This window comes from Phasianus colchicus, chromosome Z (genome assembly GCF_987193195.1).
Source record: "Phasianus colchicus chromosome Z, bPhaCol1.hap1.1, whole genome shotgun sequence".
NCBI classification, from domain to species: domain Eukaryota; kingdom Metazoa; phylum Chordata; class Aves; order Galliformes; family Phasianidae; genus Phasianus; species Phasianus colchicus.
Genome location: NC_143476.1, coordinates 12,438,126 through 12,455,193, shown reverse-complemented (window position 1 = coordinate 12,455,193; position 17,068 = coordinate 12,438,126). Strand labels below are relative to the sequence as shown.

General features: G+C 50.0%; 1 protein-coding gene and 1 long non-coding RNA gene across 4 annotated transcripts in view; one reads left to right on the top strand and one right to left on the bottom strand.

Moving 5' to 3' along the window:
- LOC149912557 (uncharacterized) overlaps positions 1-17,068 on the top strand; it is a 28,304-nt gene that overhangs the window by 125 nt on the left and 11,111 nt on the right. The window contains exons 2-6 of one of the 3 annotated variants that reach the window (XR_016461469.1): positions 3,361-3,464; positions 5,239-5,306; positions 5,426-5,529; positions 5,652-5,719; positions 5,839-6,157. This is a non-coding gene — a long non-coding RNA (uncharacterized LOC149912557). Of the gene's footprint in view, positions 1-3,360; positions 3,465-5,238; positions 5,530-5,651; positions 5,720-5,838; positions 6,158-17,068 lie in introns of those variants that run through there. The other 2 variants (XR_016461466.1, XR_016461467.1) reach the window with 2 other exon arrangements.
- LOC149912558 (rho GTPase-activating protein 32-like) lies at positions 12,294-15,212 on the bottom strand. The gene is made up of 8 exons (XM_090130850.1): positions 15,162-15,212; positions 14,762-14,843; positions 14,139-14,282; positions 13,760-13,862; positions 13,532-13,664; positions 13,284-13,366; positions 12,816-12,923; positions 12,294-12,465 (listed from the first exon to the last, which is right to left on the bottom strand). The coding sequence occupies exons 1-8, from the start codon at positions 15,210-15,212 to the stop codon at positions 12,294-12,296; spliced, it is 876 nt and encodes a 291-aa protein (XP_089986976.1).

Genomic DNA, 17,068 nt, shown 5'->3' with positions numbered 1-17,068 from the left:
TTTCAATTAGTGCTGATGTCAGGAGGACTGTAAGGATGGAAAGGCTGGTGTTTGCCATGGGCTGGAAAACACATCTGGTTTTCATTTTCTCTTTCTCCTTTTGTGCCAGATAAACAGCGGAGAGCGTGCCCTCACCTTGGACCCCTCCTGCCCTTTGCTGCTCAGAGGGAGAAATGTTCCAGCTTCTAGAAGGACTTCAGGACAAAGATATGTAATGAAAATAAGTCCAGGCTGGCTGTCCTTGTGGCCATCCGCTGCTGGCATCTGCATTGCTGCTGCCATAGGCATGGCAAAGCAGGTAAAAGATTGCTTTTCTTTGTGTGACACAGGAGCTCTTGACTTGAAAGCTAGAGGGATGCAATAGAAAGAGCTGCAACCTCTGCCAGACATGGCAAAGGTGAGTGGGATGTTGTTTCAATTAGTGCTGATTTCAGGAGGACTGTAAGGATGGAAAGGCTGGTGTTTGCCATGGGCAGGGAAACACATCTGGTTTTCATTTTCTCTTTGTGTGCCAGAAAAAGAGGAGAGTGTGCCTGCAACTTCTAACTCTCCTGCCCTCTGCTGATCAGAGGGAGAAATGTTCCAGCTTGTAGAAGGACATCAGGACAAAGATATGTAATGTAAATAAGTCCAGGCTGGCTGTCCTTGTGGGCATCAGCTGCTGCCATCTGCATTGCTGCTGCCATGAGCATGGCAAAGCAGGTAAAACATTGCTTTTCCTTGTGTGACACAGGAGCTCTTGACTTCAAAGCAAGAAGGATGTAATAGAAAAAGCTGCAACCTCTTCCAGACATGGCAAAGGTGAGTGGGATGTTGTTTCAGTTGCTGCTGATGTCAGGGAGGACTGTAAGGATGGAATGGCTGGTGTTTGCCATGGGCTGGGAAACACATCTGGTTTTCATTTTCTCTTTGTGTGACAGAAAAAGAGGAGAGTGTGCCTGCAACTTCTAACTCTCCTGCCCTCTGCTGATCAGAGGGAGAAATGTTCCAGCTTCTAGAAGGACATCAGGACAAAGATATGTAATGAAAATAAGTCCAGGCTGGCTGTCCTTGTGGGCATCAGCTGCTGGAAACTGCATTGCTTATGCCATGAGCATGGCACAGCAGGTAAAAGATTGCTTTTCCTTGTGTGACACAGGAGCTCTTGACTTGAAAGCTAGAGGGATGCAATAGAAAGAGCTGCAACCTCTGCCAGACATGGCAAAGGTGAGTGGGATGTTGTTTCAATTAGTGCTGAAGTCAGGAAGACTGTAAGGATGGAAAGGCTGGTGTTTGCCATGGGCTGGGAAACACATCTTGTTTTCATTTTCTCTTTGTGTGGCAGAAAAAGAGAAGAGTGTGCCTGCAACTTCTAACTCTCCTGCCCTCTGCTGATCAGAGGGAGAAATGTTCCAGCTTGTAGAAGGACATCAGGACAAAGATATGTAATGAAAATAAGTCCAGGCTGGCTGTCCTTGTGGGCATCAGCTGCTGGCATCTGCATTGCTGCTGCCATGAGCTTGGCAAAGCAGGTAAAAGATTGCTTTTCCTTGTGTGACACAGGAGCTCTTGACTTGAAAGCTAGAGGGATGCAATAGAAAGAGCTGCAACCTCTGCCAGACAAGGCAAAGGTGAGTGGGATGTTGTTTCAATAGTGCTGAAGTCAGGAAGACTGTAAGGATGGAAAGGCTGGTGTTTGCCATGGGCAGAAAAACACATCTGGTTTTCATTTTCTCTTTCTCTTTGAGTGCCAGATAAACAGGGGAGAGTATGCCTGCAACTTGGACCCCTCTTGCCCTCTGCTGCTCAGAGGGAGAAATGTTCCAGCTTCTAGAAGGACATCAGGACAAAGATATGTAATGAAAATAAGTCCAGGCTGGCTGTCCTTGTGGGCATCAGCTGCTGGCATCTGCATTGCTGCTGCCATGAGCATGGCAAAGCAGGTAAAAGGTTGCTTTTCCTTGTGTGACACAGGAGCTCTTGACTTGAAAGCTAGAGGGATGCAATAGAAAGAGCTTCAACCTCTGTCAGACATGGCAAAGGTGAGTGGGATGTTGTTTCAATTATTGCTGAAGTCAGGAAGGACTGTAAGGATGGAAAGGCTGGTGTTTGCCATGGGCAGGGAAACACATCTTGTTTTCATTTTCTCGTTGTGTGCCAGAAAAAGGGAAGAGTGTGCCTGCAACTTCTAACTCTCCTGCCCTATGCTGATCAGAGGGAGAAATGTTCCAGCTTGTAGAAGGACATCAGGACAAAGATATGTAATGTAAATAAGTCCAGGCTGGCTGTCCTTGTGGGCATCCGCTGCTGGCATCTGCATTGCTGCTGCCATGAGCATGGCAAAGCAGGTAAAAGATTGCTTTTCCTTGTGTGACACAAGAGCTCTTGACTTGAAAGCTAGAGGGATGCAATAGAAAGAGCTGCAACCTCTGTCAGACATGGCAAAGGTGAGTGGGATGTTGTTTCAGTTGCTGCTGATGTCAGGAGGACTGTAAGGATGGAAAGGCTGGTGTTTGCCATGGGCAGGGAAACACATCTGGTTTTCATTTTCTCGTTGTGTGCCAGAAAAAGGGAAGAGTGTGCCTGCAACTTCTAACTCTCCTGCCCTCTGCTGATCAGAGGGACAAATGTTCCAGCTTGTAGAAGGACATCAGGACAAAGATACGTAATGAAAATAAGTCCAGGCTGGCTGTCCTTGTGGGCATCAGCTGCTGGCATCTGCATTGCTGCTGCCATGAGCATGGCACAGCAGGTAAAAGTTTGCTTTTCTTGTGTGACACAGGAGCTCTTGACTTGAAAGCTAGACGGATGCAATAGAAAGAGCTGCAACCTCTGCCAGACATGGCAAAGATGAGTGGGATGTTGTTTCAATTAGTGCTGATGGCAGGAGGACTGTAAGGATGGAAAGGCTGGTGTTTGCCATGGGCAGGGAAACACATCTGGTTTTCATTTTCTCTTTCTCTTTGAGTGCCAGATAAACAGGGGAGAGTGTGCCCTCACCTTGTAACTCCCCTGCCTTCTTCTGCTGAGATGGTGAAATGTCCCAGCTTCTAGAAGGACATCAGGACAAAGATATGTAATGAAAATAAGTCCAGGCTGGCTGTCCTTGTGGGCATCAGCTGCTGGCATCTGCATTGGTGTTGCCATGAGCATGGCAAAGGAGGTAAAAGATTGCTTTTCCTTGTGTGACACAGGAGCTCTTGACTTGACAGCTAGAGGGATGCAATAGATAGAGCTGCAACCTCTGCCAGACATGGCAAAGGTGAGTGGGATGTTGTTTCAATTAGTGCTGATGTCAGGAAGGACTGTAAGGATGGAAAGTCTGGTGTTTGCCATGGGCAGAAAAACACATCTGGTTTTCATTTTCTCTTTCTCTTTGAGTGCCAGATAAACAGGGGAGAGTGTGCCCTCACCTTGCAACTCTCCTGCCCTCTGCTGCTGAGAGGGAGAAATGTCCCAGCTTCTGGAAGGACATCAGGACAAAGGTATGTAATGAAAATAAGTCCAGGCTGGCAGTCCTTGTGGGCATCAGCTGCTGGCATCTGCATTGCTGCTGCCATGAGCATGGCACAGCAGGTAAAAGATTGCTTTTCCTTGTGTGACACAGGAGCTCTTGACTTGAAAGCTAGAGGGATGCAATAGACAGAGCTGCAACCTCTGCCAGTTATGGCAAAGGTGAGTGGGATGTTGTTTCAATTAGTGCTGATGTCAGGAAGGACTGTAAGGATGGAAAGGCTGGTGTTTGCCATGGGCAGAAAAACACATCTGGTTTTCATTTTCTCTTTCTCTTTGAGTGCCAGATAAACAGGGGAGAGTGTGCCCTCACCTTGCAACTCCCCTGCCTTCTTCTGCTGAGATGGTGAAATGTCCCAGCTTCTGGAAGCACATCAGGACAAAGATATGTAATGAAAATAAGTCCAGGCTGGCTGTCCTTGTGGGCATCAGCTGCTGGCATCTGCATTGGTGTTGCCATGAGCATGGCAAAGCAGGTAAAAGGTTGCTTTTCCTTGTGTGACACAGGAGCTCTTGACTTGAAAGCTAGAGGGATGCAATAGACAGAGCTGCAACCTCTGCCAGACATGGCAAAGGTGAGTGGGATGTTGTTTCAATTAGTGCTGATGTCAGGAAGGACTGTAAGGATGGAAAGGCTGGTGTTTGCCATGGGCAGGGAAACACATCTGGTTTTCATTTTCTCTTTCTCTTTGAGTGCCAGATAAACAGGGGAGAGTGTGCCCTCACCTTGCAACTCCCCTGCCTTCTTCTGCTGAGATGGTGAAATGTCCCAGCTTCTGGAAGCACATCAGGACAAAGATATGTAATGAAAATAAGTCCAGGCTGGCAGTCCTTGTGGGCATCAGCTGCTGGCATCTGCATTGGTGTTGCCATGAGCATGGCAAAGGAGGTAAAAGATTGCTTTTCCTTGTGTGACACAGGAGCTCTTGACTTGACAGCTAGAGGGATGCAATAGATAGAGCTGCAACCTCTGCCAGACATGGCAAAGATGAGTGGGATGTTGTTTCAATTAGTGCTGATGTCAGGAAGGACTGTAAGGATGGAAAGGCTGGTGTTTGCCATGGGCAGAAAAACACATCTGGTTTTCATTTTCTCTTTCTCTTTGAGTGCCAGATAAACAGGGGAGAGTGTGCTCTCACCTTGTAACTCCCCTGCCGTCTTCTGCTGAGATGGTGAAATGTCCCAGCTTCTAGAAGGACATCAGGTCAAAGATATGTAATGAAAATAAGTCCAGGCTGGCTGTCCTTGTGGGCATCAGCTGCTGGCATCTGCATTGCTGCTGCCATGAGCATGGCAAAGCAGGTAAAAGGTTGCTTTTCCTTGTGTGACACAGGAGCTTTTGAGTTGAAAGCGAGAGGGATGCAATAGACAGAGCTGCAACCTCTGCCAGACATGTCAAATGTGAGTGGGATGTTGTTTCCATTGCTGCTGATGTCAGGAAGGACTGTAAGGATGGAAAGGCTGGTGTTTGCCATGGGCAGGGAAACACATCTGGTTTTCATTTTCTCTTTCTCTTTGAGTGCCAGATAAACAGGGGAGAGTGTGCCCTCACCTTGTAACTCCCCTGCCTTCTTCTGCTGAGATGGTGAAATGTCCCAGCTTCTAGAAGCACATCAGGACAAAGGTATGTAATGAAAATAAGTCCAGGCTGGCTGTCCTTGTGGGCATCAGCTGCTGGCATCTGCATTGCTGCTGACATGAGCAAGGCACAGCAGGTAACAGATTGCTTTTCCTAGTGTGACACAGGAGCTCTTGACTTGACAGCTAGAGGGATGCAATAGACAGAGCTGCAACCTCTGCCAGACATGGCAAAGGTGAGTGGGATGTTGTTTCAATTAGTGCTGATGTCAGGAAGGACTGTAAGGATGGAAAGGCTGGTGTTTGCCATGGGCAGGGAAACACATCTGGTTTTCATTTTCTCTTTCTCTTTGAGTGCCAGATAAACAGGGGAGAGTGTGCCCTCACCTTGCAACTCTCCTGCCCTCTGCTGCTGAGAGGGAGAAATGTCCCAGCTCCTGGAAGGACATCAGGACAAAGGTATGTAATGAAAATAAGTCCAGGCTGGCAGTCCTTGTGGGCATCAGCTGCTGGCATCTGCATTGCTGCTGACATGAGCATGGCACAGCAGGTAAAAGATTGCTTTTCCTTGTGTGTCACAGGAGCTCTTGAGTTGAAAGCTAGAGGGATGCAATAGACAGAGCTGCAACCTCTGCCAGACATGGCAAAGGTGAGTGGGATGTTGTTTCAATTAGTGCTGATGTCAGGAAGGACTGTAAGGATGAAAAGGCTGGTGTTTGCCATGGGCAGGGAAACACATCTGGTTTTCATTTTCTCTTTCACTTTGAGTGCCAGATAAACAGGGGAGAGTGTGCCCTCACCTTGTAACTCCCCTGCCCTCTTCTGCTGAGAGGGAGAAATGTCCCAGCTTCTAGAAGGACATCAGGTCAAAGATATGTAATGAAAATAAGTCCAGGCTGGCTGTCCTTGTGGGCATCAGCTGCTAGCTTCTGCATTGGTGTTGCCATGAGCATGTCACAGCAGGTAAGGGATTGCTTTTCCTTGTGGGACAGCTGTTAAGCCATTCTGATTCACCCTTTTCATCCACAGCATACAGATTTTTCCCACACTGCTGTTTCTGTCCAGCAATGTTCATATGTGCAATGGTACAGAGGTTGGTGGCCCTGCCTGTGGCAGGGAGTTGGAGATTCCTGATCCTTGAGGTCCCTTCCAACCCGGGCCATTCTGTGTGTGTGTGTGTGACTGGCTAAACACCAATTGTTGCTAGCTCAGCAGGTATACTGCTAATTATTGAACGTCTGACAGCTGCTTATCAACACTTGGCCACTATTTCTGGACAGCTGCTCATCCCTGAAGAGAGAGAAGTTTGGAAGGAGGACAGAGGGGAGTCTCTTGATGCCTGCCTGTTGCATCCCAACCTGCCCACAGAGTGAGTCAGTTCGGCCTTGTGTGGAGGCCCTGGCTTCTTTGGAGTCTGTTTTTCTTTTGCTGAGCTTCTCCTATCCAAACAGAATGGCCTTACAACATGCTTTCTGGTCCTTAATACTATACCCATGCAATTTGTAACTATTACAGTTCTGTAAGTGAGAATTGATCACATGATTGAACAACTGTATTTCTAAAACATGTTATGAAATAGCTTCTTTTTACTAATACTAATAAAGTCTTTCTACTTTTTCAAACTGTTTCTAAGGGCAAATTACAAAACACATGGTGCTGTACTGCTTCAGAGCAATCCCACATTTGATAGCCAGTGCAGAAACAACATTCCATCCTACAGCATTAGCTAGTTCAGAGGTACCAGACATGTATCTGGATGTGGCTGTTGTGCGTAACTGGGGCTGAGGGATCAGAAATGACAGCTCCACTCTTGGAGACCACAGAACTAAAATGGAAAGATAAAATAGTTGCAGGGCAATTGTTCTCTGTGCCTGAAGCAGGGACCGATTTATGGGGGAGAGATTTAACAGTTAAATGAGGATTACAGCTGCAAGTCTGTTAAACACATATCAGGGGTCAATGAATGTGTTAACAGCTGGTGATGAGAAGAAATGAATCCAAAGGTGTGGGCAGGGGAAGGAAATCGGGGTGGACTCACAATTTTCCCTTACAAATAACTGCCCAAGGAGGGAGTGGAGCTGTGAAACAGCAACAATATCCCATAGCCTTAGAAGGGAGAGTGGGTCTAAAAGCTGTAACACAGACACTGGTTAAGGATGTCTTCTGGAACCTTGTCTGTAGCCTTATAACACCCCAGTCCTGTCGGCATGGAAGGCAGACGGCACGTATCGGCTGGTGCAAGATGTAAGGAAATGACTGAACCCGTTCTCAAAAGACAGCCTGTGGTTCCTAACCCCTATACCCTAATGAGTCAGATCCCACACGGGCAGCAGTGGTTTGGTGTGAGAGACCTCAAAGATGCTTTCTGGACAGCCTTTGGACTCAGAGAGAAGTGGCTGCGTTTGTATGAGGACACATTGTAATCCTATCGTGATTCGTGATGATACTGTAGATACTGGAACTCGTGCTAATCCTTGTCTTTGCAGCATTTGAAGCAAGCAACTGGTGCTGCTGTCATGCAGAAAGCTCCCTTCCAACCACTCAGCAAGCATTTGGATGAGACAGCTTCCTGCTGGGGAGCCCTCCGACATCACTGCTGCCTCCTCCAGAACCATACCTGCAGATGCTTCAGAGCTCTTCAGCATGGACTTCCTTCCTCCCATCAGCAGCTGCTCCTGCACTGACCTTCATTCACACTGGGATACCATCTGCTTCCAGCAGGAGCTGACCTGCGAGACAGAGAAAGGAAACGTGGGATGAGCACCAATGCAGAAGCACAAGGCTGTGTCACCACCACGTCTTGCAGCCTTGGGAAGTCAGCTGCAACTGCAGCCTTGGTCAGAATTACAACGGGCACCGTAAATTAAGTGTGACCTCTGAAGTTGTTGCCATGATCAGAAATAGACGCTGAAATCGCTCACATAACTGTCGGTGGTTCCCTCCAAATTCTTTTGCTTTGGGGAACAGATGGACTCGGAATGGAAGGACACGAGAAAAATGACATCTGTTTGAGCTCAGCAGACTTGAGAGGTGGGCCTGGGTGAACCTCATGAGGTTCAGCACAGCCAAGTGCAAGGTTTGGCATTTGGGCCGGAGGAATCCCAGGCATTCTTTTGTCATCGTGGTGGTTTCCAATAGACCCCAACAATGAGACATCAGGTCGCCGTGTGGGCTCCTGGGTGACACTGCCATTGCCCAGCCATTGCAGCCTAGGGGCAAATAAAGTAAAATACTTCAGAAAGATCTCACACTGATTGCATATTTTACTGTTCTTTTACACAAAACAGAAGGGGAGGACAGCAGATGCATGCAGCTGCATCAACACCCAGGCTGCTAAAGGAATGGAAAGACAGAAACATCAAATATCAATGCGTTATTCTAATGCAAGGAGGGAAGCTTTTTTCAGTGTTACTTTTTATCATTTAAAATGAGCAGTTGGCACTCTTAAAGGAAAATCCTAGGCCCCAGGTTCTGACAGTGTGGCAATCTGGCACGGACTCAGCTGTGAATGATCCAAACAGTCTGTTCCAGATTTTAACATCCCTTCTATGCATTCACAAGTTTTCTCTCTTGACTTCCCCTTACAGCCGTTAGATGCCAGCAAAACATCCCACAAACACTCCTTACCTCTGTGCACACAGGCACCCATCCAACCAGAGCCATCAGTCATTCCCAGCCATGCGCTCTTCCTCCAATCATGGTCAGCATCACACGGCCGTCACGCAGCTCACTTGACTCAGTTTTTCTCTTCTTTCTGGAGGTGTCCTTGCTTCTCAGCCTTACCTTCTCGTGATGTTTATCTCGCTCTGCAGCTCCTGCTCTGAATAGGCTTTCTTGGATTCCCGCATGACAGGCACAAAATGCAGCCACAGCCCCTGCCACCAAGGTCAGCTCTTCAGCACACATTACCTGAGGAGCACTTGGCAACTCCTGCAACCTGAGCAGTGCCAGGAAGACTGTTTCACTTCTGCTTCTCCTGGCTCAGAAATTCATTTTCCTACCTAGAAAATGGGAAAAGAAAAGAAAGAAAAAAAATCCTGACATAAAGCAGACACAATTGATACTATGGAATTCTGGATTTGCCCTCTATGATGAGAAGTTGAGTGCAAAGAACTAAGAAGAGCCAGGACCAGGTTGTGAACTTGTGGGTAAAATTAGGAAGTGCAGCAGTGCAGGGCTTCTGGAGGTGAGGGTCTGCTACAGCCGCCTGGAAAGAGAGCCTGTTGGTGGGAGCTGCTTACTGCAGCCAGCAGAAGCATCGCACTCACTGACTCTCATGCTGATGGGGGATTCCAGTCAGTCTGGGAAATCAGCATGGCTGGCTGCAAGCAATCTGACAGACTCCTGGAGTGCAGTGAGAATCACTCTGTGGTGCAGGCATTGGGCACAGCAAGCAGAAGGGAAGCATTGCTGGACATGGTGCACACCAGGGGTTACGACAGGAGGCGGTCAGGGCTGCAGTGACCATGCCCTCCTTGAGTTGGTGATCTCAAGGAATGCGGGCCTGGCAGGAAGCAAAGGCAGGAGCCTGAACTTCAGGAGAGCCAGCTGCAGGCTGTTCCAGGAATTCTTGGACGAGATGCTCTGGACAACTCTTTGTAGGGGCAAAGGGATGGAAAAGAGCTGGTCACTTTCTCAGAAAAAAACTTGCTCAGAGCTGAAGAGCTCTCCATCCCTGCCACATGAAATCAAGCAGAGGAGGCAGAAAACCTGTTTACTTTTTCTTGGGAGGGTGGGAAGGAGCTTTCGGTTAGGGGCACATCCTGTGCCAGAGCATCCCGATGGGACGCGTGGGATCAGCAGGTCTGTCAGAGAAGCGGGTGAGGTTGCAGGAGAGGAAGGGGAGGAGGTGCCAGCACGGTTCTGCACGATGCTCTGCCACACTGGGCAGCTTGATCATGGCTCAGCAGTGGGATCCGATGTGGAGAAGGGGAGACGGAAATCAAGGATGGGAGGGAACCATCAGACACAGTCGGTGAGTGTCTGTGAAGTCTTGCAGACCCAGAGATTCCCAGGTTGTTTCTGCTTTCGTAGCATTTGTGTGCTGCAGGGTGAGCAAAAGGTTCTGCTGCTTGATTCTTCTGCAGGAGCCGCCTAAAAGGGAAATGGCCACTGAGCTGCAGACCAAGCAGTACTGCCTGACGTTGGCCAGGGGGAGCTTCTCCTTCCGCAGTGTGCTGATGACAGGTCTGGAGATGATCTGCAGGGCCAGTTCGTAGCTGGGAGCCAGGAAAGGACATGATGGGAGGAGGGAGGTGTTAAGCAACATCCAAGGCATCAAAATGCATCAGAAAGCCCTGAAAAGCATCACAAAGCCACAGCCAGGAAGCTTGGGAGTATCATGAGCAGCATCCAGGATGCGAGAGATTATTTGCTACCATGCCAAATGGTTGCAGAGCTCCCCCTGCAGACATCCCAAAGCCAGACAAAACAGGAACAAACCCAGAGCTGTGCTGCACGCACCCCACAGCCACAGCATTGCAAGCTGGGGTGCCTTGCTGTGTGCTGCATTCATCCCAGTCCGTGTGAATGAAGACTCTGGAGGCAGTCAAGGTGTTGATTGAGCACGAGTGTGCTTTTATTATTATATAAAGGACAGGAGGGTGTGAGAGGTCCACGGTGAAGATGGGACTCATCCTGTCTTGTCATGGAGAGAGTGGCTCAGAGCTCTCAGTGCTGCTCTCTGATGCCTGGGACTGGAGGCCTGATTGAAAGTCCTCCTGCAAGAGGCTCTGCTCCTCCTCACTGACACTGACCTGCTCCTGCATGGAGGTGCTGCTGTTGGGGCACTCACACTGCTCTTGGGATGGCCTGCACTGCAGAGACTCCTGGTTACAATCCAGGCTGGTGACTGTGGTTTCTGGCAGGCCCAGGTCAGCATTTTCAGCAGAGCCAGGTGTAATGAGGGCATGAACTTGAATGAGCTCCTTCTCTCCATTAATGTTGTCAGACGGAAGGCTGCTGTTGGAACTGCAGCAATTTGTGCTTCCTAAGAGCTCTCCACTGATGGAAGCACACAGAGCATCCTCGCTACTTGCCCTGGATCTTGTGGGTTGGCAAGGGCTCGATTCACCTAGAAAGGATACACAGGGGTTAGTGTCAAACTTTCACAAGCTGAATTACGACAGTGGTTCTTGATCAGGGGTGAACTGAAGATGTTGGGCAGGGGCTGGAACGCCAGAAAGAGATACAAGTGCAGAGCAAGCTTGAATTCTATGCTCCTGAAAAGCAGGGATTTGGAAGCTGCATTTGCACCCTTACCTGCCAGGACTACCACTGCTGTTTCTGAGGGCTGCCTGGCATTGCGCTGCAGTTGGCGTTTGCTGCCAGAGGATGGCTTCCTGAAGCTGAAGCAGCAACACCAACTGCTAGCTGGTGATTCCTCCTTCTTGCTGTGTGGATTTTGTCTGGAGAGAGAAAACAGCCAACGCTGTGAGTCGTGCGTGGTGAAGGGTGAGGGAAGAGCTGCACTGAGCTCTTGGCAGCAGTTGCTTGTTCCTAGCACTGCCTGGTTTCTGCAGGAAAACACAAAAACCCACCCAAACAATGATGCTAGGTGCTGGAAAAGAAAGTCCTCTTTACCTGTCAGATGGAAAGTCGATGACAGTGTGGAATTTGCCCTGCCCAGCTGCAGGGCTTTCTTCCACTTCAATGTCCCTGCTGCTCTCTGTTACCACAGAAGAGGTGCTGTGGCCTCGCCTCTGTGCCTGTGCCTCCTCCAGGCTGAGCAGCTTTGTGGCAGCAGAAGAGACCCCCACAGACTTGGGCCCTGGGAGAGAATTGTGCCCTGTCAGGGAAAAGCACAGGTAAGAGTGAGGATCAGAAAGCAGCAGCACAGCCACCACAGTTCTGGGGGAGGTGCTGTATTTTTCTCAGGCTTGCTTATCCGAGCCACTGGAAGAAGAGGAGCTCAAACTAACCATGTGGGCAGAGGTCTGTTTATGGCAAAGGACATGGTCATCATTAAGAGAGCTCACCCCTAGATAAAAGGGGCAGGGAACTGAGAAAGCTTCGCTGCAACGCTTGCATCAAGCTTCTCCTGCGTGCAAACATAATAATGACAGTTTCCTCCTTGTGAAGTTTGGGCTTGGACATTCTCAGCATCCAGCAACAGGATGCCATACCCTAATGGAAGCCCAGAGGTCTGTAGTCCCCTTGATGGTAAAAGAGTATCTCAGAGGTCCTGGAGAAGGCCTGCATTTGATCAAGGTGTCAGGTCAAGATCAAGCTAATGGAGGAAGACACTCACCTGCTGCATCTGCAATGTCTGCTCCGGATTTGGAGCAGAAGAGGACGTCTGTGTGGTTGATGATGAATTCCACCACATCCGACTGCATCTGCAGCTCCATGCAGGCAGCTCTTCCGCTGGCGCAGGCAGACTCGTTCTGCTGTGATCTGTAGAAAAGGCAGATTTTAGAAGTCATTTCTCCAAGACCGTTTCCCCGAGTCTGAATTGTTGCAGCCAAAAGCTGTCAGCTGAGGCTCTGGAGACTTCCGCAGTGGGCAATCAGTGATGCCACTGCAGAAATTCCCCTGGATGATCAAGGACACGTCAGTCCCATCTCAACAAGACTGCAGAAATTGTCACCTAGACATTGTGCCCATGGGGATGGAGAACAGCCCAGGCTCCTGCACTTCTGTCAGCCACAGATTTTACAGAAGAGCACATTTGATGGAGAAAAAGGGAAGACTGCTTTTCTTAACTGGAGAACAGAGGAAGTGTTGAAACAGAACCAGAAGTTTACCTTAAGAGGTTTGGAGCCCACACAATGGCTAGGTTCTTGGCATGCATGTTTGTTACCGTGGAGCTCCCAGCCAGACACGCCAAGTGTCTCATCAGGTACTCCAGTGTCCTGGAAAACAAGAGAAGCAAACATTCAGCACCAACGAGCATGCCGTGCTGCAATTCAGAAAGCAAACCTCCATTCATGCTACTTCTTGTGATAGCTACTGTCACCGAAGGTAAAGTAGATCCAACTTGACTGAGTGCCACGCTGCAGCACCAAGCCCCAGCACAGCACAGCCGCAGCCATCAGCTGCACCAAGCGTGCCCCCGTGCCCAGGAACTGACCCCATAAAGTAACCCCATGGAGCCTTCAACCCTTCAGCATACACAGGCATCGTGTTGCCGGCGTGAGACAGAGCCTGGAACTGCATCGTTGCCCTCTGCGATGCAGCAGGGCTGAGCTCAGCAGGCTGAGGGCAGCACTGACCTGTAGTGAGGAGCGGGCAGCTGCTGGATGACGTCCTGCATTCTGAGCAGCCGCTCCTCCTCTGTAGCGGCACCAACAGCATCCTGGAGTAGTGCAGAAAGGGAGCGAGACACCAATCAGGCTAGTACACCACTGCGAGTAAACCTCGTGGGGCTGACAGCAAAAGGGCCTCCGAGCTGGGGCACTGCTGCAGCCATCTGCCAAGAGGCCCAGGAAGAGGGAAATGAAAGACGTGGCCTTGTGCTTACCGAGAACTTGCCGTACAGCTGGTGGGTGAGCAGAGGGTTCGGGAGCTCCCTGAAGTACATCTTGCAGAGGGAGCTCACGCTGTGAATGTCACGGACGGTGAGCTCAGGAATCTGCTCCGACTCAAATTCCTGCCTGGAGAGAGGGACGCAAACCCGGTTGAGCGAGAGGAAGGCAAGCCCAAAGCCACACCAGATGCACTCAGGCTGTGTCAGTCGCAGCACTCTTACCGCAGTCTCTGGATGTTGGACGCGACGCCGGACAGGCGGTATATCCCCTGCACCACGCCGTGCTGCTCAATGAACTCAGCGCAGCTCTGGAGGACCTGGGGGACTGAAGAACACGTGCCAGCCGTCAGTGGAGCTCCTGATTCAATCGTGCTGCAGGCTGTGCTTCACATCCCATCCACTAAGCCCAGCCAGGCTTGGCTGAAGCAAATACAGATGTGCTTGTCTCTTAGGAGCATCCGCCTCACTTTATCCTTCAGCCATCAACTCCCATTACACGTGTCTCCACGGCTATCAGCCTGCCCCCTGCTAGATATGAGCTCCCTTTCATCTTCTTTAGATGCCCAGCAGAGGAAGATCTCAGGAATGGGCAGCTCCTTACCATCACGACCGGAGTGGAGAAGATGCTCTCCCAGGTCACCGCCAAACACCCTTTCCTTCTCCACCTCCCGCTCGGTCGGTTTCTTTGGGCGGGCCTTCACCAAGGAACGAAGGAAGGTGAGGATCTTGCTGCGTTTCTTGGGCACTGCACAACAAAAGGAAGAAACCAGGTCATTTCAGGTTTGGCTCCGTTGGACGAGGCCAAGCACAGCACATTCTACAGAGCACGTCAGAACGGGAAGAACATTACCAACCAGTACATACAAAAAGGGATTTTCCCCATCTCTGGAGGAGCCCAAGGCCAGGTTGGATGGGGCCCTGGGCAGCCTGATCTAGTCTCACATTAAATGTGGGGGCTGGGAGACCATCCTGAGGCGGGAGGGTTGGAGCATGATGATCTCCGAAATCCCTTCCATCCCAAGCCATTCTGTGAAGATTCTATAGTTTCCCCAAGTCCAATCATAAACACAGGAGGATTGGGCCAAATCCCTGCCCCATGGTGTGCATGAAGAATCATCAACCCAGAGGACAATGTGGCATGGATAAAGGAGGTACTAAACATGGAACACACCCCAAAAAAGACTTCATTTTGCTTCCCCACACCATGAAATGTAACATCCGTACCTGGCTTTGGCACAGAGTTGATGAGTGCCTCAGGAATGTTCTTATTAATGAGTTCCACACACTCCCCTGGGAAAAATCCCACCTGTAACAAGAAGAAAAGAGAGGCCAACTATTGCATGCAGCACTTCTCAGATCTGAACTGTTAAACCTAAAGCCACATAACATTTCCCTCGGAACGTGCTTGCCTGACGTTCCATAAGACTATCCAGCAGAAAATGGCCATAGTTCACAGCATAAAGGTAATAATTTTTCAACATTTGCAGCCAAAGACAAGGTCCTCTGACACCGACACAGGGAAACTGTTTATGTCCACTAGGCATCCTATGCAGGCAGAGCAGCTCTAAGCTGAGATTCCTGCCTCTACTGAAGTTGCACTCTCCAGTCTGAAGCTTGTGCCTACCTGGAAGCCGAGCTTGCCTCTCCACCAGGGGGTCAGCTCCTTTGGTGGCATGTCGATGACACACACGATGTCTCCCACCTGCAAGAGATTGCAACGTCAATCCCAGCTTCAGCACGGCTGGGAGGAAAGCACAGCTCAAATGTCTGCATTCTTCTGCACTGCCAAACATCGCCGAGCTTGAGAGCACTTGCACCAGTGCAGCTCTGAAGGCATTTGCCCTTGTAAAATTGAGCAACAAGGAACGCCTTGAACTGCTTACCTCAAAGGAGAGTTCATCCGCTGCCTGGGCAACGTATCTCTTAATAGCATGGGCAGCAGCAATAGCTGGAACATTCACAGGTGCCACCTCATGGTCCAGCAGGGGCTTCCCCTTGTTCTCAGTCTGAAACAGAGAGCACAGGCCACGGTGAGGAGCTGGGAACCAACAAGGAGGACTTCAAGGTGAGGAGCACATCTGCAGAGAAAGCTGCAGGAAATGCACTCGGTCCTTATCATGGGCACTTCAGAAGGAACTGCAAGTCTAATAACGGCTGTTTCTCTCCCTGGTGTGCAGCAGGCACACGCCAGCAAAGATGCATCTCTCCCCACCCAGACTAATCAGCAATGGCACTGACGCAGACAGGTGGCCTTGTCCATTTTGCCCCCTCCTTTCCTGCGCTCTTTGTGCAGGAAGGCTGACTGTTTCAGATGCTAGGAGACCGTGAAGAGGGAAACCAAAGCTACGGCTGCAGTTACAAGGTGCAAACAGTGCCACTGCAGGCACAAAGCAGCTCTCTTGAGCAGTCCAACCAACAGCGAGGCCAAACAGAGCAGAGAATGATTGTTGTTTCTGCAGCCATTTCAAGGGAAAAGTCAGTAGAGGACAAACACCACAGCCGAGATGGCTCTGGTACTTTGATAAACTTGCCACGCTTGCACTACTGTCTTGCCACAGAGGAGCTCTCTTGGAAAGCAGGAGAGCACATCTGCGGCTCACTCTGCTGGCTGCAGTCAGGGAACAAAGACCAATCAGAGCTTCATACTCTACCTCTGTCCATGCCAGGTCAGGCCCACAGCTGATCTCGCTGCACGCCACAGCCATCAGCGTAGGTGTGACAAGCTGGAACTGAAAAGAAACACACTTTTATTTTCTCTGTTCACATCTCTGCTGTGCTCCCTACAGCTGTCGGGCACACTCACACAGCCCAAGCACGCCTGCTGGTGTCCCTGGTGATGCTGTGCAGCTCTGCACAAGCTGGGGCTGGGACTCTTTGCATAAGGGATTGGTTTCCTGTACACCAGCTGGTCACAGCACCACAGACAGCATCCTTCTGAGGGCTGAGCTGCAGAGCACGTGGAGAAAACCCACACGTGACCAGCGTCCCATCAAAGCTGGATGAGGCTGTGTTACTAAACACGGGGCGTCACGGGCTGCTAAAGCATGTGGGGGGACAAAGCATGGCAGGTACCTGGCAAGAGATCAGAACGAGGGAGAGAAATCTCTCGAATCCGCAGCCGTTCCTTGTCACTTTGCTCTGATCTTCCACGAGCAAAAGCTGCACCAGGGAAGCAGGCAGAGGGTGGAGAGAGGAGAGAGAAAGAGCAGGTCAGTTTGCTTCCACGGTTTAGCAAAGAATACGAGGGAAAATCCAAAATCTGCCCTCCCTCAACTTAAAAACTTAAGTTTTCAACTTAAAACCATTTCCCCTTGTCCTGCAGTTATCTACCCTTTCAAAGAGTTGATTCCCCTCCTCTTTTTAGGCTCCCTTTAGGTACTGAAGGCTGCCATGAGGTCACCCCACAGCCTTCATTTCTCCACGCTGAACAAGCCCAGCTCCCTCAGCCTGTCTTTGTAGGGGAGGTGCTCCTGTCCCCTGATCATCTCTGTGGCTCGCCTCTGGACCCTCTCCAACAGCTCCCTGTCTTTC